The 26860-nt window shown below is 49.3% G+C and overlaps 1 protein-coding gene across 1 annotated transcript in view; it reads right to left on the bottom strand.

Moving 5' to 3' along the window:
• arhgef38 (Rho guanine nucleotide exchange factor (GEF) 38) overlaps positions 1–26194 on the bottom strand; it is a 114302-nt gene extending 88108 nt beyond the window's left edge. Inside the window, exon 1 of the mRNA XM_086006115.1 lies at positions 25879–26194. Within this exon, the coding sequence (XP_085862241.1) occupies positions 25879–26083 (205 nt within the window). The 5' untranslated portion in view covers positions 26084–26194. The remainder of the gene's footprint in view (positions 1–25878) is intronic.
• Between the last annotated feature and the right edge of the window lie 666 nt (positions 26195–26860).

Genomic DNA, 26860 nt, shown 5'->3' with positions numbered 1-26860 from the left:
ACCTTCTCAAAAAAGTTGGAGAAAGCGGCTCTTCACTCCATCGATGAGAATCTCCCTTTCGTGATTGAATGTGATGCCTCGGAGGTGGCGATCTCGGCTACTCTGAATCAGGAAGGTCGTCCTGTAGCATTTATGTCCAGGACCTTACAAGGTGCCGAGCTATATTATCCTCTGGTTGAGAAAGAAGCCACAGCCATCAGAGAGGCAGTACGGAAGTGGAACCATTTTCTAGCTCGCCAGCACTTTACATTGATCACGGACCAACGATCAGTCGCCTTCATGCTCGATAATCGAAAACGAACCAAAATTAAGAATAATAAAATACAACTTTGGAGGATGGAACTGGCCTCTTTTGGTTATACCATTCTCTATCGGCCTGGCAAGGAGAATGTGGCCCCGGACACCCTCACATGGGCATTCTGCTCCACTATGTCATCCTCTACTCTCATGGATGTCCACAATGGATTGTGTCATCCTGGCGTTACGCGCATGCTACATTTCGTACGATCACGGAATCTCCCTTTTTCCACTGGAGATGTAAAGAAAATATGCTCAGAATGCCGGCTTTGTGCGGAATTAAAACCTCAGTTCTTCCGCCCCTCAGATGGTATACTCATACATGCAACCCAACCGATGCAACGACTTAGCATCGATTTTAAGGGCCCAGTGCCCTCTTCAACTCGGAACACATATTTGCTCACCATGATCGACGAATATTCACGTTTTCCGTTTGCCTTCCTCTGCTCCAATATACTGGCGTCCACAGTAATCTGCTGCCTTGAGCAGGTATTTTCTCTCTGTGGCATGCCGGCTTATATTCACTCAGATCGGGGTCCATCCTTTATGTCAAGGGAACTCAAGGACTACCTCTCAGAACAGGGAATTGCTACAAGCAAAACAACACCATACCATCCCATCGGAAATGGGCAGGTAGAGAGGTATAACGGTATCATCTGGAATTCCGTACGTCTCGCTTTAAGATCTCGGGGCCTACCAGACCAGCAATGGGAAACAGTGCTTCCGGATGCATTGCACTCTATACGGTCCCTGCTTTCTACAGCCACAAATACTACACCTCATGAGCGGTTCTTTGGATTCCAGCGTCGCTCATCTCATGGGACATCACTCCCGTCATGGCTAACTACTCCTGGACCTGTATTACTCCGAAGATACGTTCGGACGTCTAAAAATGACCCTCTCGCAGACAAGGTCGAACTAACCGATGCCAACCCCACCTATGCAAACATACGATATTCCGACGGCCGAGAATCTACCATATCATTACGGGATCTGGCTCCCTGCCCACCAGGACCTAGTGAGACATCGGGTGATGGCATTTCACCAGGAAACTCTTGGGACCTATCGGGTACCCCTCTCCAGGATCCTGATCGAACACCAACTAGCTTGGTGCCGGTAAAACCCCGTACTCAAGGTTGCGACCCTCCCAGTACCGCGCATGAAAGTACTGATCCGCCACAGACCAGCTCTGCACCTCCCTCTGAACAGAGGCAGTCCGACTTTGAACCTATTGGGGCTCGTACTCGAAGCCATGATCTCCCCGACCCTTCACAGGGCAATCCAGGCCACACAGACTCTGACCAATGGCCAACCGCATGTAAGCGGACCAGCGACCCTCTACGACGGGAATCCAAACGGGTGCGACTCTTCCTTGTTCGGCGGCTGCGGACGAAAAGGTCCACAGCCTCCTAATCCTGCAGGAGGGAAGAATGTGATAATAATAATAACTTCCGGGAAGTTATGTCATCACTTCCTGTGAACTGTGAACTATGAACTATGAACTGTGTACATACCTCACTTCCTGTCATATGTCACTTCCTGTTGGACTGGTATCAATACTGGTCTGTTCAGTATTGTAAGAGGCTTCTACCAGAGGCATGGTAAAGACCTCTCTTGTATATAGTGTGTTTATAAGTTACTTAAAGCTTACTTTAAAGTTACTTGATGGTAAGACTCCTTTTTCTTACATCATACACCGTGTGGGGGAGGGTAATATACATGAGTGCAAAATGAATACAGGCAAGACAAACAGATTTCACTACAACGGGCACCCTTATTTTTCCTCTGGGGTAGACTTTTTGCCCCGTATATGTCTTCAATACAATGGACGTGTCCTTCAAGGGTATGTGTGAGAATAGCCGCTCGTAGTCTCGTCGATTCATGACTGTTAGGGCTGATCCTGTGTCCAATTCCATCTTTACTTGGGACCCTGCTATCATGAGGGTGACCCAAATGGTTCGGTGATCCTCCTTTGCGATCACGTTGTGTAACTTTAGACAACTCAGTCTCCTGCTCCCGGAGTCATTATCACTCTCCTGATCTTCTGAACTACTGTCTGTCATTTTTTTTACTTTCTTGCACTTTTCCTTAGTAGTTCTTTTAGTGTTGGTTTTCTTTCCCGACCTGCAGACTCGTGCTATGTGTCCCACTTTTCCACATTGCCTGCATACTTTGTCCTTAAACCAGCAATCCTTCTAGTCATGGGTTGTTCTGCCGCAGCGATAGCACTTTTCTGCTCCATATGCCATTTCGTTGGTGCTATATTCTTGCGGTTTCTGTTGTATTTCTGCAGCTCCCCGTGCTGCTGCTTCGTAGGATACTGCCATGCTGAAAGCCTTTTCTAGCATAAGGTCCTTTTCCGAAAGTAGTCGTTTCTGGGTTCCTTCACTCTGGAGCCCGCAGACAAACTTATCCCTTAAGGTATCTGTCAGTCCTGCTCCGAACTGGCAGTGCTTCGATAACTTGCATAGTTCCGTAAGATAGTCAGCATTACTCTCATCTTTGTGCTGGTTTCTTTTATGGAACTTGAATCTTTCTGCTATCAGCAGCGGTGTAGGGTTTAGATGTTCCTGTAAGATATTGACAATCTCTTCAAAGCTTTTCTCCATTGGTTTAGCTGGGGTAATTAAATTCCGCAATAGGCTGTACGTTCTCGCGCCCATCAAATTTAATAATACCGACGCCTTCTTTTCATCTGCCACCTCATTTGCCTTGCAGTACACTTCAATTCTTTCCACATACGTGGTCCAGTCTTCTATTTCATTGTCGAAAGCAGTGATACTGCCACTCTTCGGCATCTTGGGTGGTTTAAAATGGCGCCTCCCGCGCTTTTCCTTCTTCCCCAATGGATTAAAATGGCGCCTCCCGTGCTTTTCCTTCTTCCCCTTGCTGCCAATGCTGCTCCCAGCATTCTAGATAGTAATGGCGGCGCCCCGCGGCTTCAGCGCGTCTCTCTTTTGTTAATTAATTTCCTTAGTTTTATTCTTCTTCGACGCTGTCCACTGCGCGTCTCTTTTCCTTCCCCTCTTTTTATTTTCTTTAACGCTGCCGGCTCTTGAGCACCGACCGCGCCTTGTGCGCTCCACCCTCTCTCTCTCTTTTCCTTCCCGACGACGCTGCACGGCCCCCTTGCAGAGCCGCTCGATCGAGCTCAAGCCCGCCGCAGTCCGAAAGGGTCAGCGCACTACCTGCTACCAGCACGATTTGCTGGAACACCTTGACTGGAGAACCAAGCCCAGCTCTCCACAGCTTCCCCTGCGATTCACTGAACTCCGATGGATCACTGGGCGGTTGCCCACGGTCGACGCCCGTTGCTGTGGCTTCGACCTCCAAGAAGCTTCTTTTCAGGGATGGATCCCCGTGAGGTGATGCAGTACTGCAGGTGAGTTCGAACCTGCTCGTCGCCACTGTAGTGTCCGCGTATCAATAACACACGGACTGCAGGAGAACGGTAATAACAGGTGTTTACTGAACAGAGGGTATGCTGGAAACTGAAAGTACAGAAGCCTGCTATGGCTTTATATACAGGTGTGGTCACTGCCGGTACTACAGTATAAAAGCAGTTCTCTCTTAAAGGTACATACGCAACAGAACTGTCCTAACTTTTCCAACCTCTCCTCATAACTGAAGTCCCTCATCCCTGGCAACATCCTGGTAAACCTCCTCTGCACCCTCTCTAAGGCCTTTACATGTTAGAGAAGCAGAGTTCCTCGCAAAGACATGAGGCAGGAGGAGATAACCAGGACGGGGCAAGGCCATGGAGGGAAGGCGATTGGTTTTACCCCATGTTTATTCATGACCTCGGGAAATTCCCTTGGCGATTCTCCAGACTGTCTCGGTGGAAGATCGGTGGAAATCTCAGATGCACCGTGTAAACGGGATTCTGCCGAAGTTATGGCGGCTGATCGGGAGAATCGCCAGGGGAATTCCTAGTGATCTCCTTTTTCATCATAGTTGCAGAGTGAATATTGATGGGATGGGATGATGCCTGATATTCCTGAGCCTCTGCTGCCGCTGTTCTGTTTATTTTAAATTAAATATTACACAAACTACATTGTGTCAGCCAATGCTGCCCCGTGTCCTAACTCGCACCGGGTCCCGTTCACCTATCACCCCTGCGCTCACCGACCTACATTGGCTCCCGGTCACGCAACGCCTCGATTTTAAAATTCTCATCCCTGTTTTCAAACCCCTCCACGGCCTCGCCCCTCCCTATCTCTGTAACCTCCTCCAGCCCTACAACCCCCCGAGATCTCTGCGCTCCTCCAATTCTGGCCTCTTGAGCATCACCGACTTCCATCGCTCCTCCATTGGTGGCCGTGCCGTCTGTTGCCTGGGCCCTAAGCTCTGGAATTCCCTCCCTAAACCTCTCCACACTCTACCTCTCTCTCCACCTTTAAGACGCTCCTTAAAACCGACCTCTTTGACCGTCACCTGCCCCAATATCTCATGTGGCTCAGTGTCAAATTTTGTTTGATTGCGCTCCTGTGAAGCGCCTTGGAATGTTTTATTGTGTTAAAGGCGTTATATAAATGCAAATTGTTGTTGAGTTAGAGGTAGGGACGGGACTTGTGGTTTTAATTCACTCATTAACTACAGCAAACAGAGTCTCCCGGGTACAGCAAGGCGATATTCTCCAGCAAAATGCAGTGAGTGGAGGATAGTTATGATGTGTGGAAAATCAATCCCAGTCACTCGCAGCAGTTCTCTGGAGTTTAGAAGAATGAGAGGTGACCTCACTCCAGGCGTGATTTGAGGTGGGGGGGGACATTACACAACCATCTCCATTCTGGCCGGGCCTTGCGGTGCCACCATGTGCAGACAATGGCCCAGATATTCCGATCGCAGGCCTCCCGCATGCAGAGGGCTGCGATCTGGAAAAATCTGTGCCCTTACCTGCGGGCTCCCGGGAGGCGCAGAGTTCCGGTGCTGGGCCTCCCCAAACTGCCGGTGCGCAGGGCCCAGGTATCCCAGAGTCGCAGGTAGTTCGCAGCGTCCCTGGGATCACGTGGGCCATGGGGAGCCAATCACAGAAGGGAATCTCCATTCATACACTTGACAGGAAGACCTGTCAAATATATGAATGGAGATCGCCCCCAAAAACATAGTAAAACTTTAAATAATTTTAAAAAAACTTTACATTTGTAAAATGACTTGAAAGTACAGTACAATAAATTAACTATTTTAAACAAAACTTTAAATTTTTCAAAAAATAATTAAAGTTTTTTACAGGGCTAAAAATAAACTTACATTTTTTTTAAAAGTATTTTTAAATGATAAATCAGTGGAAAAAAATTTTTTATATAACTTTTTTCAACTCTTATCCTGATAAAAGCAGGCCTTACACAGGCTTTTACCAGGTGCAAGATCTGTAAGTGTTTTCTGCGGGCAGAGGGTCTCCAAAAAGCAAACTCTCCGCCCGCAGAGGCCCTGCTCCAGGGCAGCCGAAGGATCTGTCGAGAGCTTTCTTGACAGATCGGAAATGCCGGTTTCCAGCGCATGCGCAGCACATACCTGAAACCGCCATTTCCGATGTCCCTACGGGTGGGTACACAGCGTGTACTCACCCGTAGGGATCGGAATATCCGGCCCAATATAGTTTACTCAAGAGAGTAAAATATCACCGTAAAATGTCTTAATGCGCGGCTGTGATATTTCAACACCAGCCTTTGAAGAGTGATCCAACCAGTTAAACAGACCAGCTCACCAGACAGTATGCTATTGTTTCTGTTTCAATGCTGTTCTGCTTTCTAATTCATTGGTAGCTTCTCCTTTCTCCATCGATGCCCTCACTTAGCCTAACCCAACAAGCGCGACTCACCAAATGAGGATGCGTTGTCACGCCAGCCAGTCTTCTGATGACACTTCGATGGGGCGAGGAGGTAGAAAACAGATACAAAGTCCCAGTTGGGTTTTGTGGTGTCATTCCAGTAAAATTATACAACAAGCAGTAGTGCGGCACTGTAAAAGTTGCTGCTGATTTTTAAAAAAACTAACAAGGGACTAGTTTTCTTCCCCCACCCCCCCAGCGCCAACCCCCCTACCCAGTGCCAACCCCAACACTGGACGAGAGCAGTGCGTCTGAGAGATGTCCCAAAGCATTTCAAAGCTAATTAAATACTTTTTGAAAAGTAGTCACTGTTGTCATGTAGGAAACGCGGCAGCCAATTTACGCACAGCAAGCTCCCACAAACAGCAACATGATAATGACCAGATCATCTATTTTAGTGATGTTGATTGAGGAATAAATATTAGCCCCAGGACACCGGGGAGAACTCCCCCTGCTCTTCTTCAAAATAGTGGCCGTGGGATCTTTTACATCCACCTGAGAGGTTTAATGTCTCATCCAAAAGACGGCACCTCCGACAGTGTAGCACTCCCTCAGTACTGCACTGGAGTGTCAGCCTAGATTTTTGCGCTCCGGTCTCTGGAGTGGGGCTTGAACCCACTGGGTATTTCCTGTCCCAGGCAAATGGCATGGCCCACGGGCACTGCCTGCTCCCAATGCAGGCCCATTCCCTAAAAGGGCCCAGTGCCGGCATAAATTTGAGGAAATTCTTTGGGATTCTCGGGCTTCCAGGCATCAGAGCCTTAAGCTGGAGGGCAGAGGTCGGAAGTTTCTGAGGCCCAAAGATTTCCCTATTAGAAGACGGGGTGCGGGGGAGGGGGAGGTTTTAAGGATGTAAAAGAACTTGCCTGTAGGTTATCTTCAGGCTTCCCCTCATGGCCCCCACTCCTCTCCCCATAGACCCCTTCCACCCACAAGGGTCCCAGCACTCGTGTAGTTTCTTCAGGTGCCCTAAAAGACTTTTTGTGCACAGTTTTGGTCTCCTTGCCTAAGGAAGAATATATTTGCCTTAGAGGGGGTGCAACGAAGGCTCACTAGACTGGTTCCTGGGATGAGAGGGTCAGCCTATAAGGAGAGACTGTAGAGAATGGGCCTATATTCCCCAGTGTTTAGAAGAATGAGGTGATCTCGTTGAAACGTACAAAATTCTTATAGGTCTTGATAGGGTCGATGCTGAGAGGTTGTTTCCCCTGGTTGGAGAGTCTAGAACCAGGGGTCACAGTCTCAGGATAAGGGGTCGGCCATTTAGGACTGAGATGAGGAGGATTTTCTTCACTCAGAGGGTGGTGAATCTTTGGAATTCTCTACCCCAGAGGGCTGTGGAGGCTCAGTCGTTGAGTATATTCAAGACAGAGATCGATAGATTTTTGAATATTAAGGGAATCAAGGGATATGGGGATAGGGCGGGAAAGTGGTCGAAGATCAGCCGATCATATTGAATGGTGGAGCAGACTCAAGGGGCCGAATGGCTGACTCCTGCTCCTATTTCTTATGTTCTTATGTTTGAGGCTGTCCAAATACATTTCATGTAGGACCCTCAAGGTCATTAAAGAGAGAACGAACTTGCTTTTATACAATGTCTTTCCCATCCTCAGGATGTTACACAGGCATACGCTGCAGCCTATTTGTGCACAGCAAGGTCCCACAAACACCAGCGAGAGAAATGACCAGCTAATCTTAGTGCTATTGGTTGAAGGATAAATGTTAGCCAGGGCATCTGGAGAAACATAGAAACATAGAAGATAGGAGCAGGAGTAGGCCATTCGGCCCCTCGAGCCTGCTCCGCCATTCAATGAAATCATGGCTGATCATCCAAATTCAGTACCCTGTCCCTACTTTCTCCCCATATCCCTTGATCCCTTTAGCCTCAAGAAATATATCCAACTCCTTCTTGAATATATTTAATGAATTGGCTTCAACTGCCTTGTGTGGCAGAGAATTCCACAGGTTCACCACTCTCTGGGTGAGTAAATTCCTCATCTCAGTCCTAAATGGCTTACCCCTTATCCTTAGACTGTGACCCCTAGTTCTGGACTCCCCCACCATCGGGAACATCCTTCCTGCATCTAGTCGCCTAGTCCTGTTAGAATTTTATAAGTTTCAGTGACATCCCCTCTCATTCTTCTAAACTCTAGCGAATATAAGCCTAATCGACCCAATCTCTCCTCATACATCATTCCTGCCATCCCAGGTATCAGTCTGGTGAATCTTCGCTGCACTCCCTCCATGGCAAGAACATCCTTCCTCAGGTAAGGCGACCAAAACTGCACACAATACTCAAGGTGTGGTCTCACCAAGGCCCTGTACAACTGCAGCAAGACATCCTTGCTCCTGTACTCAAATCCTCTCGCTACGAAGGCCAACATACCATTTGCCTTCTTAACCGCCTGCTGCACCTGCATGCATAGCTTCAGCGACTGATGCACAAGGACACCCAGGTCTCGTCGCACTTCCCCTTTTCCCAATCTATTGCCGTTCAGATAATAATCTGTCTTCCTGTTTTTGCCACCGAAGTGGATAACCTCGCATTTATCCACATTATACTGCATCTGCCCAATCACCCAACCTGTCCAAATCATCCTGGAGTTTCTCTGCATCCTCCTCACAGCACACACGCCCACCCAGCTTTGTGTCGTCTGCAAACTTGGAGATATTACATCTAGTTCCCTCGTCTAGATCATTTATATATATTGTGAATAGCTGGGGTCCTAGCACCGATCCCTGAGATCAGGAGAACTGCCCCATTCTACCTTAAACAGTGCAAGGGGATTTAAAAAAAAAATAATCTAAACATCTCATTCAAAAAACAAGCACTTTAGACAGTGTAGCACTCCCTCAGTACTGCACCGAGGTGCTGGCCCAGATTGCATGCTCATGTCTCAGAGTGGGGCTTGAACCGACAACCAGGTGGTTCAGAGGGGAAGAGCACTGCCCACAGAGCCACGGCTGACACTTAGACAAGAGAGAGAGAGGAGAGAGAAAGGGAGAGAGAGGAGAGAGAAAGGGAGAGAGAGGAGAGAGACAGTGAGACAGAGAGAGAGAGAGAAAGAGAGAGAGAGGGAGAGAGACAGAGACAGAGAGAAAGAGAGAGAGAGGAGAGAGAAAGGAAGAGAGACAGTGAGAGAGAGAGGGAGAGAATTTTAATCCCATCAGTCTCAGCTGGATAGTAACCCAGGTCCCAGCGATGGACAGCGTGTAAATAAGCTGCGCTATCCCAATTTCCCCAAACACCAATATAGTTCTTCACTTTCAAGGTCAATTTGAAACATCAACCAGCAGGGAAGAAGGTTTAATGTCTGCCTGATTGCAATTGGACCCTGACTGCATCAGCAGTCTGCCTTAAGCATCTCTTCCACCTACAGCTAACCTCCTGTTTCTAAAGAGCTTGTGTGAATTCGCAGTTCTTCACGGGTAACCATCCTTCTAAGAATTTTACACAACATTAGATCATAGCAAAGCCGGAATAAGCTCATTGCGTAACCTTTGTTTCCAAGTCCATGTTGTTCTCCGGCTCTGGGAAGTTGGGTAAGATTAACAAATACATGCAAATAATATGCACACAAAACACCGGGCACATCCTGATCGTCTACTCAGATGTTCGTGGTAAACGCAAGTGGTCACGAAACCACTCGGCAACCAGCTGAAAGTGACGGAACATTCCGGTCCGAAGGGGCGATTCTGAGCGTCCAGCGAGTAATAGTCGCACTGAAAGCGAGCGCTGGGTGGAGACGGGGCTACAACGTCACAGCCCCAGATCACCGGCCCACACTCCCGTCGAGTGCTGCTCCCTGCCGGCAGTGCCGGACTCGGGAATCATCCCTATAATCCTTTCCTCGGCGTTTGAGATGTGCAGCTCGTGTTGATTCAATTAACGCATTTTCCTCGGGGGGGGGGGGGGGGGGATTCTGCGACAAATTTTCCAGCAGTTTTTTTTAAGATAGCTGGGCTCTGGTTAAAAAAAGCCACGAGCAGCAGGGACGGCGAAGGACCGCCAGTGAGGAATGAAGCTACGACAGGAAAGTTGCTCTCGTGAGATCTTTGTTGGATTTGACAATTGTAACAGCAAAGAAAGAAAGATTTTTTAAATATTCGTTCCAGGGATGTGGGAGTCATTGGCAAGGCCAGCATTTATTGCCCATCCCTAATTGCCCCTTGATAAATTTGCATTTAGATAGCGCCTTGCACGACATCAGGATTTCCCCAAAGCGCTTTATAGCCGATTAAATAATTTTTTTCCCCCAAGTGTGGTCACTGTTGTAATGTAGGGAAACGCGGCAGCCAATTTGCACACAGCAAGCTCCCATAAGCAGCTAATGTGATAATGGCCAGATCATCTAGTTATTAGTGACGTCGCATGAGGGATAAATATTAGCCCAGGATACCGGGGAGAAGCCCCCTGCTCTTCTTCAAAATAATGGCCGTGGGATCTTTTATGTCCACCTGAGAGGGTGGACAGAGAGATCTGAAAGACGCCACCTCCGACAGTACAGCACTCCGTCAGTACTGCCCCTCCGACAGTGCAACGCTCCCTCAGTACTGCCCCTCCGACAGTGCAGCGCTCCCTCAGTACTGCCCCTCCGACAGTGTAGCGCTCCCTCAGTACTGCCCCTCAGACAGTGCAGCGCTCCCTCAGTACTGCCCCTCCAACAGTGCAGCGCTCCCTCAGTACTGCCCTTCTGACAGTGTAGCGCTCCCTCAGTACTGCCCTTCTGACAGTGTAGCGCTCCCTCAGTACTGCCCCTCCGACAGTGCAGCGCTCCCTCAGTACTGCCCCTCCGACAGTGCAGCGCTCCCTCAGTACTGCCCCTCCGACAGTGCAACGCTCCCTCAGCACTGCACTGGAGTGTCAGCCTTGATTACATGCTCAGATCTCTGGAGTGGGATTTAAGATAAAAGATACTTTCCCTATACCTCTGTCATTAAAAATTCAAGTTCGATGATTAGTTTCCTGTTTAATGCACATCATACAGGTTATATGCTGTTAGGTTACTGAGAGGTGTACGGTAATCTAATGGCAAAAAATATTCATCCTACTGGAGAACACTTCCTTATAATAAAGATTTTGTTTAACAAAACAACTAGGTTTTAATTTGTTACTGATGAAACAGTCAGTGAAAAACACTATTTCAGCTTGAGCACGTAATCCAGGCTGACACTCCTCGTGCAGTACTGAGGGAGTGCTGCACTGTCGGAGGGGTAGTACTGAGGGAGTGCCGCACTGTTGGAGGGGCAGTACTGAGGGAGCGCCGCACTGTCGGAGGGGCAGTACTGAGGGAGCACTGCACTGTCGGAGTGGCAGTACTGAGGGAGCGCCGCACTGTCGGAGGGGCAGTACTGAGGGAGTGCTGCACTGTCGGAGGGGCAGTACTGAGGGCGTGCTGCACTGTCGGAGGGGCAGTACTGAGGGAGTGCTGCACTGTCAGAGGGGCAGTACTGAGGTAGCGCCGCACTGTCGGAGGGGCAGCACTGAGGGAACGCTACACTGTCAGAGAGGCTGTAATGAGGGAGCACTGCACTGTCGGAGGTGCAGTCTTTCGGATGTGATGTTAAACTGAGCCTCCTCTGCTCTCTCAGGTGGACGTAAAACGTGCTGTATAAATGCACGTTGTTGTTGCCAGCTCTTCACCAAGAGTAATTTGCTCCAATCCCATTTCTCTACCCTTCCCCCATGTCCTTTTATATTCCTCCTTTTCAAATGCTGATCCAATTCTCTTTTAAACGGTGTTAAAGTCTCTGTCTCACTAGTCTCAATGACATTAGTGACTTATAATATATGCAACCACAAACCCTATATAACATGTACTTCAAAACACTTGGAAATAACTGCATTCCAGAACAATGACAGGGCGCAGGTGGTAGCTAGATTTTGCAACGCTGGAAATTGGACACACCTCCCTGAAAATTAAAGGGACTCCATTCCCGGCTACGCATTGTACATGACAACAAAAGGCTTCAAGGAAGTACCAGTCAGTTTATCTGGTTAGCTCTACAGACAAGGAAGTCGGAGTGGTGAGGAAGGAGAGACAATGGCCCGTATTTTCCGATCGGAAGCTTCCCGCGTGTGGAGGCCTACGATCTGGAACAAATCTATGGACTTACCTGAGGTTCTCCCGAGGTCCGGACACTTCCGTTCCTGGGCTTCTCCACACTCGAAATGCGCAGAGGGCCCAGGTATCCCCGAGGCGCAGGCGGTTCGCAAGCGTCCCTGGGATCACGTGGGCCATGGGGAGCCAATCAAAGAAGGGAATCTCCCTTCATACACTTGACAGATAGACCTGACAAATATATGAATGGAGATCATCCCAAAAACACATCAAAACATTAAATAAAATGTAAAAAAAAAATCACATTTTAAAAATTAATTGAAATTACAATAAATTAAATATTTTAAACAAAAGTTAATTTTTTGAATAAAATAATTAAAGTTTTTTACGGGGCTAAAAATAAACTTACCTTTTTTAAAAGTATTTTTAAATGATAAATGAGTGAAAAAAAAAAAAAATTTCTATACTTTTTTTCAAATCTTATGCTGGTAGGGATCGGAATATATGGCCCATTATAATAAGAACATAAGAAATAGGAGCAGGAGTAGGCCAATCGGCCCCTCGAGTCTGCTCCACCATTCAATAAGATCATGGCTGATCTGATCCTAACCTCAAATCTTCTATCACTCTCCATCCCACCCGAACCCATGTGATCTCCCAGGAGAGGCGAAAAACCAGATAAAAGACCCAATGGCCAATTTGGGAGAAAAAATCTGGGAAATTCCTCTCCGACCCATCTAGGCGATCGAAACTCGTCCAGGAGATCACTCTGTCCCTATATTTTCTACAGTACTTACCTTCTGTAAAAGGTGATCTCCACCCCAGCCAGGAACAGCAATAGAACCATCTCCTGAAATCTAACACATAATTAGAACACAAGAAGTAGGAGCAAAACCAGGCTACACGGCCCCTGGGCCCACTCCGCTACCCACAGGGCCATGACCATTCCAAACCTAGACTCATGTCCAATTTCCTGCCCGCTCCCCGTAACCCCTAATTCCCTTTACTTCTAAGAAACTGTCTATTTCTGTTTTAAATTGGTTTTGATGTCCAACTTTGGAAAAGTACCTGCATTTAGACAACACTTTTTCATGACCTCACGACGTTCCAAAGCACTTCACAGCCAATTAAACACTTTTGAAAGTGTAGTCACTGTTGTTTACCAGGCATAAGATTTCTAAGGGTTTTCTGCGGGCGGAGGTTCTCCAGAAAGCGGAACTCTCCCCCCGCAGAGGCCCTTCTCCAGGGCAGGTGGAGGGTCTGTCAAGAGCATTCTTGACAGATCGGACATGGCGGTTTCAGCGCATGCCTGAAACCGGCATTTCCGATGTCCCTACGGGTGTGTACACAGCTCGTACCCACCCGTAGGCATCGGAATATACAGCCCAATATAATTAGTTTTGATGGCCAACTTTAGAAAAGGACCTGCATTTAGACAACACTTTTTCATGACCTCACGACGTCCCAAAGCAATTCACAGCCAATTAAACACTTTTGAAAGTGTAGTCACTGTTGTTTTGTAGGCAAATGTGAGGGCCAATTCGCGCACAGCAAGCTCCCACAAGCAGCAATGAGATAAAAGAAAACAGTGGCATTTTTAGTGATGTTGGTTGAGGGATAAATGTTGGCCAGAAGAACTCCCTTGCTCTTCTTCAAATACTGCCATCACGGGATCTTTTACATACTCCGGAGATGGCAGACGGGCAATGTTCCTCCTCATTTTAAATTTGGGTGCGCGGTCCCTTTAACGAGCTGCGTGGCCCACTCAAAGTTTCGTGTGAGCGCAAAATTTCACATTGGAAAAGCCAGTCGCGGGCTGCGCGGGACCTGTCGAAAGCTGTGCGGCTGCGCCACTTAGGGGGAACGTTGCAGATGGGACACGTTGCAGATGGGAACTCGCTTTCAATGGTTCATCTGAAAGACGACACCTTTGACAGTGCAGCACTCCCTCAGTACCGCATTGAGGTGTTAGCCTAGATTATGCGCACAAGCCACTGGAATGGAAGTTTAACAACAACTTGCATTTATACAGCGACTTTAACGTAGTAAAATGCCCCAAGGTGTCTTCACAGGAGCGACCATCGAACAAAACCTTCCGACTGAGAAGGGGCGAGCGCTACGCACTGAGACAAGGCGGACACTCAGTAACACTCTGAGCCAAGCAAAGGGAAAATAAACCGGTATTCCCACTCCCGATTGCAATCCAATAATCCCTGCTGCTAATGGGCGAGGAGAGGATTAGGCTCGGCTGTACAGTGACATTCTGGGGGTGCATCCATCATCTGCTCAATAGCTGGGGGCTGGGAGCAAGAGAGCCAAGACCTAAACACCGGATTATTGAAAGCACTCATACTGAACAGTGATTAAAGCCTCCTGTTTTGCACAGAGACCATGTGTTCAAGCAATGCTTGCAAGATTGCAGCCACAATTGTTGAGATTGCATTTAAAACCTTCGCCCAGCATAACAGCCTCAGTCAGTAGCCTACACAACAACAGGCATTCGTCATGAAGCTCTTCGAGACTGATCATCATTTTAAACTATGTACAAATCTGAAACCCATTTCTGTAGAGTGGGGGCAGGGGATCGTGCTACGATTTATCTGATCTTTGCCCCAGAAGTAAAAAGGTCGCACATGGCAGCGTTGCAGTCCTCAAAGAATTACCTTCAAACATTCAAATCTCAGTGCATCACAACCAATTACAGGGCTTTGCTGTCGCTTCACTGATTCACCATCATTGCTCCCAAGCGTGAGGCGATCTCGGTACATTCTCCACTTCTGTGCGCCTTCTGGTAGGGTAGATAGAGAGAAACTATTTCCTCTGTTGGGGGGAGGAGTCCAGAACAAGGGGGCAGAACCTTAAAATTAGAGCCAGGCCGTTCAGGGGTGATGTCAGGAAGCACTTCCTCACACAAAGGGGAGTGGAATTATGGAACTCTCTCTCCTGGGGGGTCAATTGATCATTTCAAAACTGAGATTGATAGATTGTTTGTTGGGTAAGGGTATAGAGGGTTACGGACCCAAGGCAGGTGAATGGAGATGAGGTACACACGATCATGATCATATTGAATGTCGGAACAGGCTCAAGGGGCTGAATGGCCTCCTCCTGTTCCTGTGTAACAGGCTTGAGGGGCTGAATGGCCTCCTCCTGTTCCTGTGTAACAGGCTTGAGGGGCTGAATGGCCTCCTCCTGCTACTATGCAACAGGCTCGATGGGCTGAATGGCCTCCTCTTTACAGGCTCGAGGGGCTGAATGGCCTCCTCCTGATCCTACATAACAGGCTCGAGGAGCTGAATGGCCTCCTCCTGTTGCTATATAACGGGCACGAGGGGCTGAATGGCCACCTCTTGTTACTATGCAACAGGCTTAATGGCCTGAATGGCCTCCTCTTAACAGGCTCGAGGGACTGAATAGCGTACTCCTGATCCTATGTAACAGGCTTGAGGAGCTGAATGGCCTCCTCCTGTTCCTATGTAACAAACTCGAGGGTCTGAATGGCCTACTCCTGTTCCTATGTAATGGGCTCAAGGGGCTGAATGACCTCCTCCTGTTCCTATGTAATGGGCTCAAGGGGCTGAATGGCCTCCTCCTGTTCCTATGTAATGGGCTCAAGGGGCTGAATGGCCTCCTCCTGTTCCTATGTAATGGGCTCGAGGGGCTGAATGGCCTCCTCCTGTTCCTAAGTAATGGGCTCAAGGGGCTGAATGGCCTCCTCCTATTCCTATGTAATAGGCTCAAGGGGTCGAATGGCCTCCTCCTGTTCCTATGTAATGGGCTCGAGGGGCTGAATGGCCTCCTCCTGTTCCTATGTAATGGGCTCAAGGGGCTGAATGGCCTCCTCCTGTTCCTATGTAACAGACTAGCCAGCTGAGCCCAGGCAATGTTCTGCTGTGCACTGCCTACGGGCCAGGCTCCCTGGCACGAACACAGAAGTGGGAAGTTTACCCTCCCTGCTCAACCGATGGATTGAAGTCAAATTAATTAACTAGGAAATTGTCTTTTCCTGTTCTTTGGCTACAATTGGATGTCAGCGTTGCTCAGTGGGCAGCACTCTCACCTCTAAGCAAGAAGACTGTGGGTTCAGAGTCCCACTCCAGAGACTTGGGCATATAATCTAAGCTGGCTCTTCGCTGCAGTACTGAGGGAGCACTGCACTGTCGGAGGGGCAGTACTGAGGGAGTGCTGCACTGTCAGAGAGGCAGTACTGAGGGAGCGCTGCACTGTCGGAGGGGCAGTACTGAGGGAGTGCTGCACTGTCGGAGGGGCAGTACTGAGGGAGCATGACACTGTCGGAGGGGCAGTACTGAGGGAGCGCCGCACTGTCGGAGGGGCAGTACTGAGGGAGTGCTGCACTGTAGGAGGGGCAGTACTGAGGGAGCGCTGCACTGTTGGAGGGGCAGTACTGAGGGAGCGCTGCACTGTTGGAGGGGCAGTACTGAGGGAGCGCTGCACCGTCAGAGGGACAGTACTGAGGGAGCATGACACTGTCGGAGGGGCAGTACTGAGGGAGCATGAAACTGTCAGAGAGGCAGTACCGAGGGAGCGCTGCACTGTCAGAGGGGCAGTTCTGAGGGAGTGCAGCACCGGCAGAGGGGCTGTACTGAGGGAGCGCTGCACTGTTGGAGGGGCAGTACTGAGGGAGCACGACACTGTCGGGGGGCAGTACTGAGGGAGCGTTGCACTGTTGGAGGGGCTATACTGAGGGAGCGCTGCACTGTCAGAGGGACAGTACTGAGGGACCGCTGCACTGTCAGAGGGACAGTACTGAGGGAGCGCTGCACTTTCGGAGGGGCAGTACTGAGGGACCGCTGCACTGTCAGAGGGACAGTACTGAGGGAGCGCTGTACTGTCGGAGGGGCAGTACTGAGGGAGCACTGCACTGTCAGAGGGACAGTACTGAGGGACCGCTGCACTGTCAGAGGGGCAGTACTGAGGGAGCGCTGTACTGTCGGAGGGGCAGTACTGAGGGATCGCTGCACTGTCAGAGGGACAGTACTGAGGGAGCACTGCACTGTCAGAGGGACAGTACTGAGGGAGCGCTGCACTGTTGGAGGGGCAGTACTGAGGGGGCACTGCACTGTCAGAGGTGGCATCTTTCAGATGAGATATTATACCGAGGCCCCGTCTGCTCTCTCAGGTGGAGGTAAAATAAAAACGCCTGCCACTATTTCGAAGAAGAGCAGCGGAGTTCTCCCCGGTGTCCTGGTCGAATATTTATCCCTCAACCAATTTCACTAAAACAGGTTCTGTGGTCATTCAATTCATTGCTGCTTGTGGGAGCTTGCTGTGCACACATTGGCTGCCGCGTTCCCTACATGACAACAGTGCTGACACTACAGAAAGTACTTCATTGGCTGTGAAGCGCTTTGGGACCTCCTGAGGTCATGAAAGATGCTGTAGAAATGCAAGTCTTCCCTCCCATTGCGTAAATAGCGTTTAATGACTCGGGGCAAGTCTGATTGCAAACACATGTCTCAGAACCAACAGATTCTCTTCTTCTTCGGCAGTTCCTCGGAACCGAGGATGACTTGCTTCCACATTAAAAATGAGTTCGCAGGTGACTGATGAGTCCAATGCGGGACCTACAGTCTCTGTCACAGGTGGGGCAGACGGTGGTTGAAGGGGCGGGTGGGTGGGGTGCTTGGGTTGACGTGCGCTCCTTGCGCTGCCTGCGCTTGGCTTCCGCTTGCTCCCGGCGAAGAGACTCGAGGTGTTCGGCGCCTTCCCGGATGCTTCTCCTCCACTTTGTGCGGTCTTGGGCCAGGGATTCCCAGGTGTCAGTGGGGATGTTACACTTTTTCAAGGAGGCTTTGAGGGTGTCCTTGAAGCGTTTCCTCTGCCCACCTGGGGCTCTCTTGCCGTGCCGGAGCTCCGAGTAGAGCGCTTGTTTTGGGAGTCTCGTATCGGGCATGCGGACAATGTGACCCGTCCATCGGAGCTGATTGAGCGTGGTCAAAGCTTCGATGCTGGGGATGTTGGCCTGAGCAAGAACACTGACGTTGGTGCGCCTATCCTGCCAATGGATTTGCAGGAACTTGCGGAGGCAGTGTTGGCGGTACCTCTCCCGTGCTTTGAGGTGCCTGCTGTACATGGTCCATGTCTCTGAGGCATACAGCAGGGCGGGTATCACTGCTGCTTTGTAGACCATGAGCTTAGTGCCGGGTTTGAGGTCCTGGTCTTCAAACACTCTCTTCCTCAGGCAACTGAAGGCTGCACTGGCACACTGAAGGCGGTGTTGGACTTCGTCGTCTGCCCTTGTTGACAGTAGGCTCCTGAGGTATGGAAAATGGTCCACGTTGTCCAGGCCTTGTCGTGGATTTTGATAATCGGAGGGCAGTACTGTGTGGTGGGGGCAGGTTGGTAGAGGACCTTTGTCTTACGGATGTTTAGTGTAAGGCCTATGCTCTCATATGCTTCGGTAAAGGTGTTGACGATGGTTTGGAATTTGACCTCCGAGTGAGCGCAGACGCAAGCGCCGTCTGCATACTGTAGTTCGGCGACAAAGGATGGGACGACCTTGGATTTGGACTGAAGGCGACGGAGGTTGAACAGTTTCCCGTTTGTTCTGTAAATTAGCTCCACTCCAGTGGGGAGCTTACTGAGGGTGAGATGGAGCATTGCAGCAAGGAAGATCGAGAAGAGCGTTGGTGCGATGACACCACTAATGAAATGAACTAGGACCAGAATTGAAGTATTTATTTGTCCACAGGACTTTGAACACTGCCACTGGTTACAGTTAGTAATCCAGTAATTGGAGATTGTCTTCCTTCGATGTAGGCATGCTTTACAATGGTGTTATTGAGAACTATTAGACCTAGGCTTCCAGTTAGTTCTTGTTTACCTAACTTATCCGCTGCACCTCACAAATCCATCTGGCTGTTATTAAAGCAGTTTAGCCTGGTAATTTAGTCCGTTCCCATGTGTTTAATAGACTACTTTGCTTTTCAACTGGTTACTTTGAGTGGGGAAAGACTTTTAATGATGTTAATTAAAAAAAGACAGACTTGCATTTATATAGCGCCTTTCACAACCTCTGGACGTCGCAAAGGGCTTTACAGCCAATGAAGTACTTTTTGAAGTGGAGTCACTGTTGTAATGTAGGAAACGCGGCAGCCAAATTACACACAGCAAGCTCCCACAAGCAGCAATGAGACAATGACCCGATAATCGTTTTTTTTGTGTGATGTTGATTGAGGGGCAAATATTGGCCCCAGGAACCAGGGAGAACTCCCCTGCTCTTCTTCGAAATAGTGCCGCGGGATCTTTTACGTTCCACCTGAGAGAGCAGACGGGGCCTCGGGTTAACGTCTCATCTGAAAGGCGGCACCTCCGACAGTGCGGCGCTCCCTCAGCACTGCACTGGGAGTGTCAGCCTGGATTATCTGCTCAAGTCTCTGGAGTGGGACTCGAACCCACGACCTTCTGACTCAGAGGCGAGAGAGAGAGAGAGAGAGTGCTATCAACTGAGCCACAGCTGTCACTCATAGGGGAATCACAACTGAAAATACACTCCTGCTCAGAGAAATATTTGATTTACAAATGGTCCTGATTCACACTCTATGCTGTTAAGTTACATGTGTATGTTATTGGCAATGGGCACCCATCTCAAGTAGATTTTTTAAAAATAATTTAAATCCTTATGTAGGAAAGGGCCATCTTTAGTTAATGACGGTTTATTGGGGAATTATCATCCACACGCGGAGTTTTCAGGGTGGGGGAATCAGTTTCTGGAGTAGCAGGAGGAACTTAATTCCTAAACCTCAGCAATTGGGCTTTATTTTCAATTTAATGACAACAGCAAGATGCCTTTACATAACATGCCTTTAATGTGGTAAAATATCTTCATATAAAGCACCTTTAATGTAGTAAAGCACCTTTAAACAACTTGCATTTACCTAGCGCCTTTAATGTAGTAAAACGTCCCAAGGCGCTGCACAGGAGCGATTATCAAACAAAAGGTGCCACTGAGCTACAGAAGGAGATAGGACGACAGGTGGCCTAAGGTTCAGTCAAGGAGGCACGGCCCGATATTTGCCGCCGTGAAAACGACAACAGGGTTAGGGTCGCATTTCATGCCCATTTAAAACCGCCCCCGCCCCATCCCGACCCGCTCCTACCCGTTGTGGGGCGAGTTAATATCGATATATATCGTGTCTGAAGAGGTTAATGTACCCGTCTCCCAGTCAGGAGGCTGTAGGCTTGAATTGGATCCAAGCTGCTTACGTCACTTTGGTACGTTCTGCCAGATCTTGGCTAGACAGCCAAGAATGAAGGAGCCAGGGGCGGGGCGGGGCGGGGCGGGGGGGGAAGTGCAGGCACAAACCAACTTGTTGAATCATAAGGCTCCACAGGTGACAGCTCTGATCGAGTCCATGATGACCATGGGCCATTCATCTCTCCCTCTGGGATATCTGGGTTTGGCAGGGTTGGCACCCAGCATTATGTGGGGAACAAGTTACACACCATACGCATCAGTTGTGAGTCATTGCAGTTGCAAGGTGACAGTTTGTTCGAGTTGAAAGTTACTTCTGGCCTAAATTCTAGATAGACTAAAGCCTACTGGTTGAAGACTGAATACGTCGGACAGGAGCCACGATCAAGACCATCAGTCTTCCACTGACCGAATAAGTCAAATTCCAATATTATCACTTGGGAATCTGGAGTTTTGCAAAATTTAATTCTGGGACTTCCCCCATTTTCCCATGAAAACCAAATAACCATGGACCTTGATTATGACATTTACAGTCTGGTTCACTGAAAGAAAGACTTGCATTTCTATAGCGCCTTTCACGACCACCAGACATCCCAAAGCGCTTTACAGCCAATGAAGTACTTTTTGAAGTGTAGTCACTGTTGTAATGTAGGAAACGCAGCAGCCAATCTGCGCACAGCAAGCTCCCACAGACAGCAAAATGATAATGATCAGGCCATCTGTTTTTAGTGATGTTGATTGAGGGATAAATATTGGCCCCAGGACACCGGGGAGAACTCCCCTGCTCTTCTTCAAAATAGTGGCCGTGGGATCTCTTACACCCAGCCGAGAGGGCAGGTGTTGCCAGTTTAATGTCTCATCTGAAAGACGGCACCTCCGACAGTGCAGCACTCCCTCAGTACTGCACTGGAGTGGCAGCCTAGACTTTTGTGCTCAAGTATCTGGAGTGGGACTTGAACCCACAACCTGCTAACAACTGAGCCACAGCTGACACGATTGCTCCAGTAGTCTGATAGTCTTCAGACACAGGTCAATACTGGAAGGGTCATGCTTTGTTTTTATTGCAATGACCATAGCTTCGCTAACATTTTTCTATAGACCCTGGATCTAATACAATCTCAGTGATTACAGTAGATCCCAGACCCTCTCCAAGACTGCCTACTTCCACCTCTGTAACATCACCTGTCTCCACCCCTGCCTTTGCTGCTCTGCTGCTAAAACCTTCATCAATGCCTTTGTTATCTCCAGACTCAACTATTCCAATGTTCTCCTGGCCGGCCTCCCAGCTTCCACCCTCCAAAAACGTGAGCTCATCCATAACGCTGCTGCCCGTATCCCAACTCACACCAAGTCCCGGTCACCAGTCACCCACCCGCTGTGCTCGCTGACCTACATTGGCTCACAGTCCGGCAACGCCTCAATTTTAAAATTCCCATCCAGTTTTTTCCAAATCCCTCCATGGCCTCGGCCCTCCATATCTCTGTAATCTCCTCCAGCCCTACAACCCTCCGAGATCTCTGCGCTCCTCTAATTCTGGCCCCTTGCGCATCCCCGATTTCCATCGTTCCAGCATTGGCGGCCGTGCCTTCAGCTGCCTGGACCCCAAGCTCTGGAATTCCCTCCCTAAACCGCTCTGCCTCTCTCTCCTCCTTTAAGACGCTCCTTAAAACCGACCTCTTTGACCAAGCTTTTGGTCACCTGTCCAAAATATCTCCTTATATGTCGCTCGGAGTCAGATCTGTTTGATGGTCGCTCCTGTGAGATGTTTTACTACGTTAAAGGCGCTATATAAATGCAACTTGTTGTTGTAATGTAGTCTAGTTTGATTTTGTTGTAACAAGTTTTGGAAAAGCCCCACTTCTTGTATTTTATCAGGTTGATTCTGTGCTCCCCGCAGGGATCGCCTGCCCAGCACGCGACAGATCGCAATATACACCCTCTGAACGGCAGCTGGAAAGCAGAGCACTTACAGAGGTCACCTTGACTAGCAGGTACTGCAGGTACTTTGGTTGTTCTGTGCATTGGTTCATGGCGGGTTGGTTTTTTGCTTTACCCGAAGTGATTCCTAACGCAAACACCTCTTGCATTCATATGATTAAGAATAAAAAGTTATAAATGAAAAAGGTACTTAAGTTTAAAACTTAGCAACCAACTCTCTTAAAAAATAAATGACCTGAGCGACCACCTAGAAAGTGTATTTAGAATATGCTGAATAATTGCCGCACTTTATTATCATAACATTTCGGTACTGCCTGTGGATTAAGTCCTGGGTTTTGCTGTTTCCTCCCAAGTCAGGTGTCTTTTGGCTTTTGGAGAATGCAGTACTCACCTGTTCACTGGGAACTGTTAACACATTACATCATGTGCTCAGCTATGCACCTGTTGGCTCAGGTTGCTCAGAATATGCATATGATATGGGATGTACCTGAGCCAAGGCTAGGCTCTGATTACACAATGACTCATCGGGGGAATGAGCTCATGCTTAATCCTCTGTTGCGCCTGTTGGTAACCTGGCTACACAGGATCACCATTCCTCACACTTGTAGAGATCCAGCTGACAGCTAACTCGAGAGAGAGAAAAAAAAATGACTGGATGCAATAAATAATTGAAAACTACCTTAAAGGCTGGTTACAGCTCAGAGGTAGGGCTTCATGTCACTACTGGAGGGCGGCATTGAAACCCTCGACGTTCAGACAGGAATACGTAGCGTAGGTGAGGCACACGCAGTCAAGAGTAACCGTAACCCAGGGACTACGAGCCTGAGCCTTAAACCACTTCCCGAATTTCAGCACCAAATAGTTTTTAAGAAATGATTTGAGGTTTTCAAAACTCAAGTTTAAGGTTAAACACAACGACAATGGCCATTAATAAATGCGATTGCTGTCCTGCCTTCAAGAGATCCTTGTACATTGAAGGGAAGGCCCAATGAACCCAACAATGGCTGTCGACTGCACTTTTACTAAAGAGCATCTTTTCAATAACATAAATTCAAATTTATATTTTTGAAAGAAACAACTTGCATTTATATACTGCCTCGTTACATCTCGAGAACTTCATAACCAAAGAATTATTTCTGCAATGCAATCACCAAGACCCCACAAACACACAAGAGTCATGACCAGCTAATCTGTGTTGTTTTTGGCATGTTAAGGAATGTTGGCCAGGAAACTCATCGAACTCCCTGTTCTTCAGCAGTGCCGTGGGAGCCCTTATATATCCGCTTTAAACAGAGGGACAGGGGTGTCTCGCCGTAACAGGGACCAGGACGACAGACAACACCAACTTGTATTTATATAGCGCCTTTAACGTAGTAAAACATCCCAAGGTGCTTCACAGCAGCGATTGTCAGCCACAAGTTTGACACCGAGCCACATAAAGAGATATTAGGACAGGTGGCCACAAAATTGGTCAAAGAGGTCGGTTTGAAGGAGCGTCTTAAAGGAGGAGCGAGGGATGGAGAGGTTTAGGGAGGGAATTGCAGAGCTTAGGGCCCAGGCAGCTGAAGGCACGGCCGCCAATGGGGGAGTGATGACAATCGGGGATGCGCAAGAGGCCAGAATTGGAGGAACGCAGAGATTTCGGGGGGTTGTGGGGCTGGAGGAGGCTACAGAGATAGGGAGGGGCAAAGCCATGGAGGGATTTGAAAATTAGGATGAGAATTTTAAAATCGAGGCATTGCTGGACCAGGAGCCGATGTAGGTCCGCGAGCACAGGGCTGATGGGTGAACGGGACTTGGTGCGAGTTAGGATATTCCACAGCGGTTTTACCCAGCCCTGTACTTCACTACGTCTCATGCAAAAGACAGCCGGAGTTGGTTTTAATATCTCCACCTGGGCAATAACCGGCGGAGCTCATCGCCCCGCTGTACAATCCCCCCGACTTTCTCTCCGTTGATGTCAATGTCACAAGAATCAGGCGGGTTCTCTAAACGGCGAGCCAGTGGTTCTAGGTGGGGAAGTTGAATATTACCCCCAGCGTCTGGGGTCAGTTCAGGCCCTCCCTCTCATAGTGTCAGCCTAGATCAAGGGCACAAATCCGAGGCTTGACCTACAACCCATGACCTTGACACTCAGAGGCGAAGAGTACTACCAACTGAGCCAAGCTGACATTTGAAACCTGAAGGAGAGCCTGTTGGGAGTGTTTTGTTGATTCTCCCCCTACTCGCTTCCCTCCCTTCCCCTCCCTCTCCCCTTCTCTCCCTCTACCTCTCTCCCCATCACTCCCTCCCTTTTCTCCTTCCCACTCTCCCTCCCTCTCCCCTTCTGTCTCGCTCCTCTGTCCCTCCCTCTCTCCTTCTCCTAACCTCCTTCCCTCTCTCCCCTCCATTTCTCTCTCCTTCCCCCCCTCTTCTTCCTCCCTCAATCTCCCTCTCCCCTTCCCTCTCCCCGTCACTCTCGCTCCTTCCTCCTTCCCTTTCTACCTCATTCGCCCTTCCCTCTCTCCCCCCTCCCCTCTCTCCTTCCTCCCTCTCCTCTCCCCTTCCCTCTCTCCTTCCTCCCTCTCCTCACCCCTTCCCTCTCTCTTCTTCCTCCTTCCCTCTCTCTCTTCTTCCTCCTTCCCTCTCTCTTCTTCCTCCTTCCCTCTCTCTCTTCTTCCTCCACCCCTCTCTCTCTTCTTCCTCCTTCCCTCTCTCTCTTCTTCCTCCTTCCCTCGCCCTCTCCTTCCTCTTTTCCTCTCTCCCCCTCCACTCCCCTCTCTCTCTCCTTCCTCCTCTCTCTTTCTCTTTCCTCCTTCCCTCTCTTTTTCTCCTACCTCCTTCCCTCTCTCTCCTTCCTCCGTCTCGCTCCCTCCTTCCCTCTCTTTCTTTCTCCTATCTCCTTCCCTCTCTCTGCTTCCTCCGTCTCGCTCCCTCCTTCCCTCTCTTTCTTTCTCCTATCTCCTTCCCTCTCTCTCCTTCCCTCTCTCCTTCCCTCTCTCGCTCTCCTTCCCTCTCGCTCTCCTTCCCTCTCGCTCTCCTTCCCTCTCGCGCTCTCCTTCCCTCTCGCTCTCCTTCCCTCTCTCGCTCTCTCTCCTTCCCCTTCTCGCTCCCTCCTTCCCTCTCTTTCTTTCTCCTATCTCCTTCCCTCTCTCTCCTTCCCTCTCTCTCCTTCCCGCTCTCGCTCTCCTTCCCTCTCGCTCTCCTTCCCTCTCTCGCTCTCTCTCCTTCCCTCTCTCGCTCTCTCTCCTTCCCTCTCTCGCTCTCCTTCCCTCTCTCGCTCTCTCCCCTTCCCTCTCTCGCTCTCTCTCCTTCCCTCTCTCGCTCTCCTTCCCTCTCTCGCTCTCTCCCCTTCCCTCTCTCGCTCTCCTTCCCTCTCTCGCTCTCTCTCCTTCCCTCTCTTGCTCTCCCTCCTTCCCTCTCTCGCTCTCTCCCCTTCCCTCTCTCTCTCTCTCTCCTGCCTCCTTCCCTCTCTCTCTCTCTCTCCTGCCTCCTTCCCTCTCTCTCTCCTGCCCCCTTCCTTCCCCCCCCCCTCTCCTCTCCTCTCTCCCCCCTCTCACCTTTCAGTTTGTGGCTGTACTCGGTGCGGTCAGACTGGCTCCTCCGCAGGTTGCTGCTCTTCTCCTCCTCCGCCGCTGTCACACTCTCTGCGATGATGGTGTCGGTGCGGCGCCGCTCCAGGATGTACAGCCTGGGTTTGAAGAAGCCCAGGTTCTTGCGCTTGCCACTGACCCCGGCAGCGCTGCCGCTCTCCCTGCCTTCCATCGCCCTGGAGCCGGTGACTGAGTCCCGGACTCTCTACCTGTCTGCAGCCCAGACTCCTCCCATTGCCCAGACACCCACCTCCACAAGCAACCAGTGCAAACTCCAACCAACTCGCTCACTTCTCTCGCTGCCTGTTATTTAATGCGGGGACAAACGCGTTTTGCAAACTTGAATTTGTATATTAAGATGACGCACACGAATCGAAATGTACTGCATTTAAAGGGAATGTGTTCTTGGAAAAAGCTTTTAACTAGAGGTGTTCAAAATAATGAAGGATTTTAATAGAGAGAAATTATGAAGGGTTTTGTTGGAGTAAATAAGGAGAAAGTGTTTCCAGTGTCAGGAGGGTCGGTAACCAGAGGACACAGATTGAAAATAATTGGTAAAAGAACCAGAGGGGGAGAGGAGGAGAATTGTTTTTACGCAGCGAGTTGTTGTGATCTGGAACGTGCTGCCTGAAAGGGCGGTGGAAGCAGATTCAATAGTAACTTTCAAAAGGGAATTGGATAAATACTTGAAAAGGAAAAATTTGCAGGGCTGTGGGGAAAGAGGGGGGGGGGGGGAGTGGGACTAATTGGAGAGCTCGTTCAAAGAGCTGGCACAGGCACGATGGGCCGAATGGCCTCCTTCTGTGCTGTACGATTCTAGGATTCTATAAATTCAAAAGACTCAAACACTGAGGAATTGCTTCTGAGCTCATTTATATGATGCGTTAAAAAAACTAAGAAAGATCATTTTATTGAGTTAACTTCACCCCACCATTGGCGGCCGTGCCTT

This window comes from Somniosus microcephalus, chromosome 2, assembly GCF_052327205.1.
Source record: "Somniosus microcephalus isolate GS21.2 chromosome 2, FLI_Smic_1.0, whole genome shotgun sequence".
Classification (NCBI taxonomy): Eukaryota; Metazoa; Chordata; class Chondrichthyes; order Squaliformes; family Somniosidae; genus Somniosus; species Somniosus microcephalus.
Note: the sequence above shows the minus strand (reverse complement) of the source record. Positions and strands in the feature narration are given on the sequence as shown.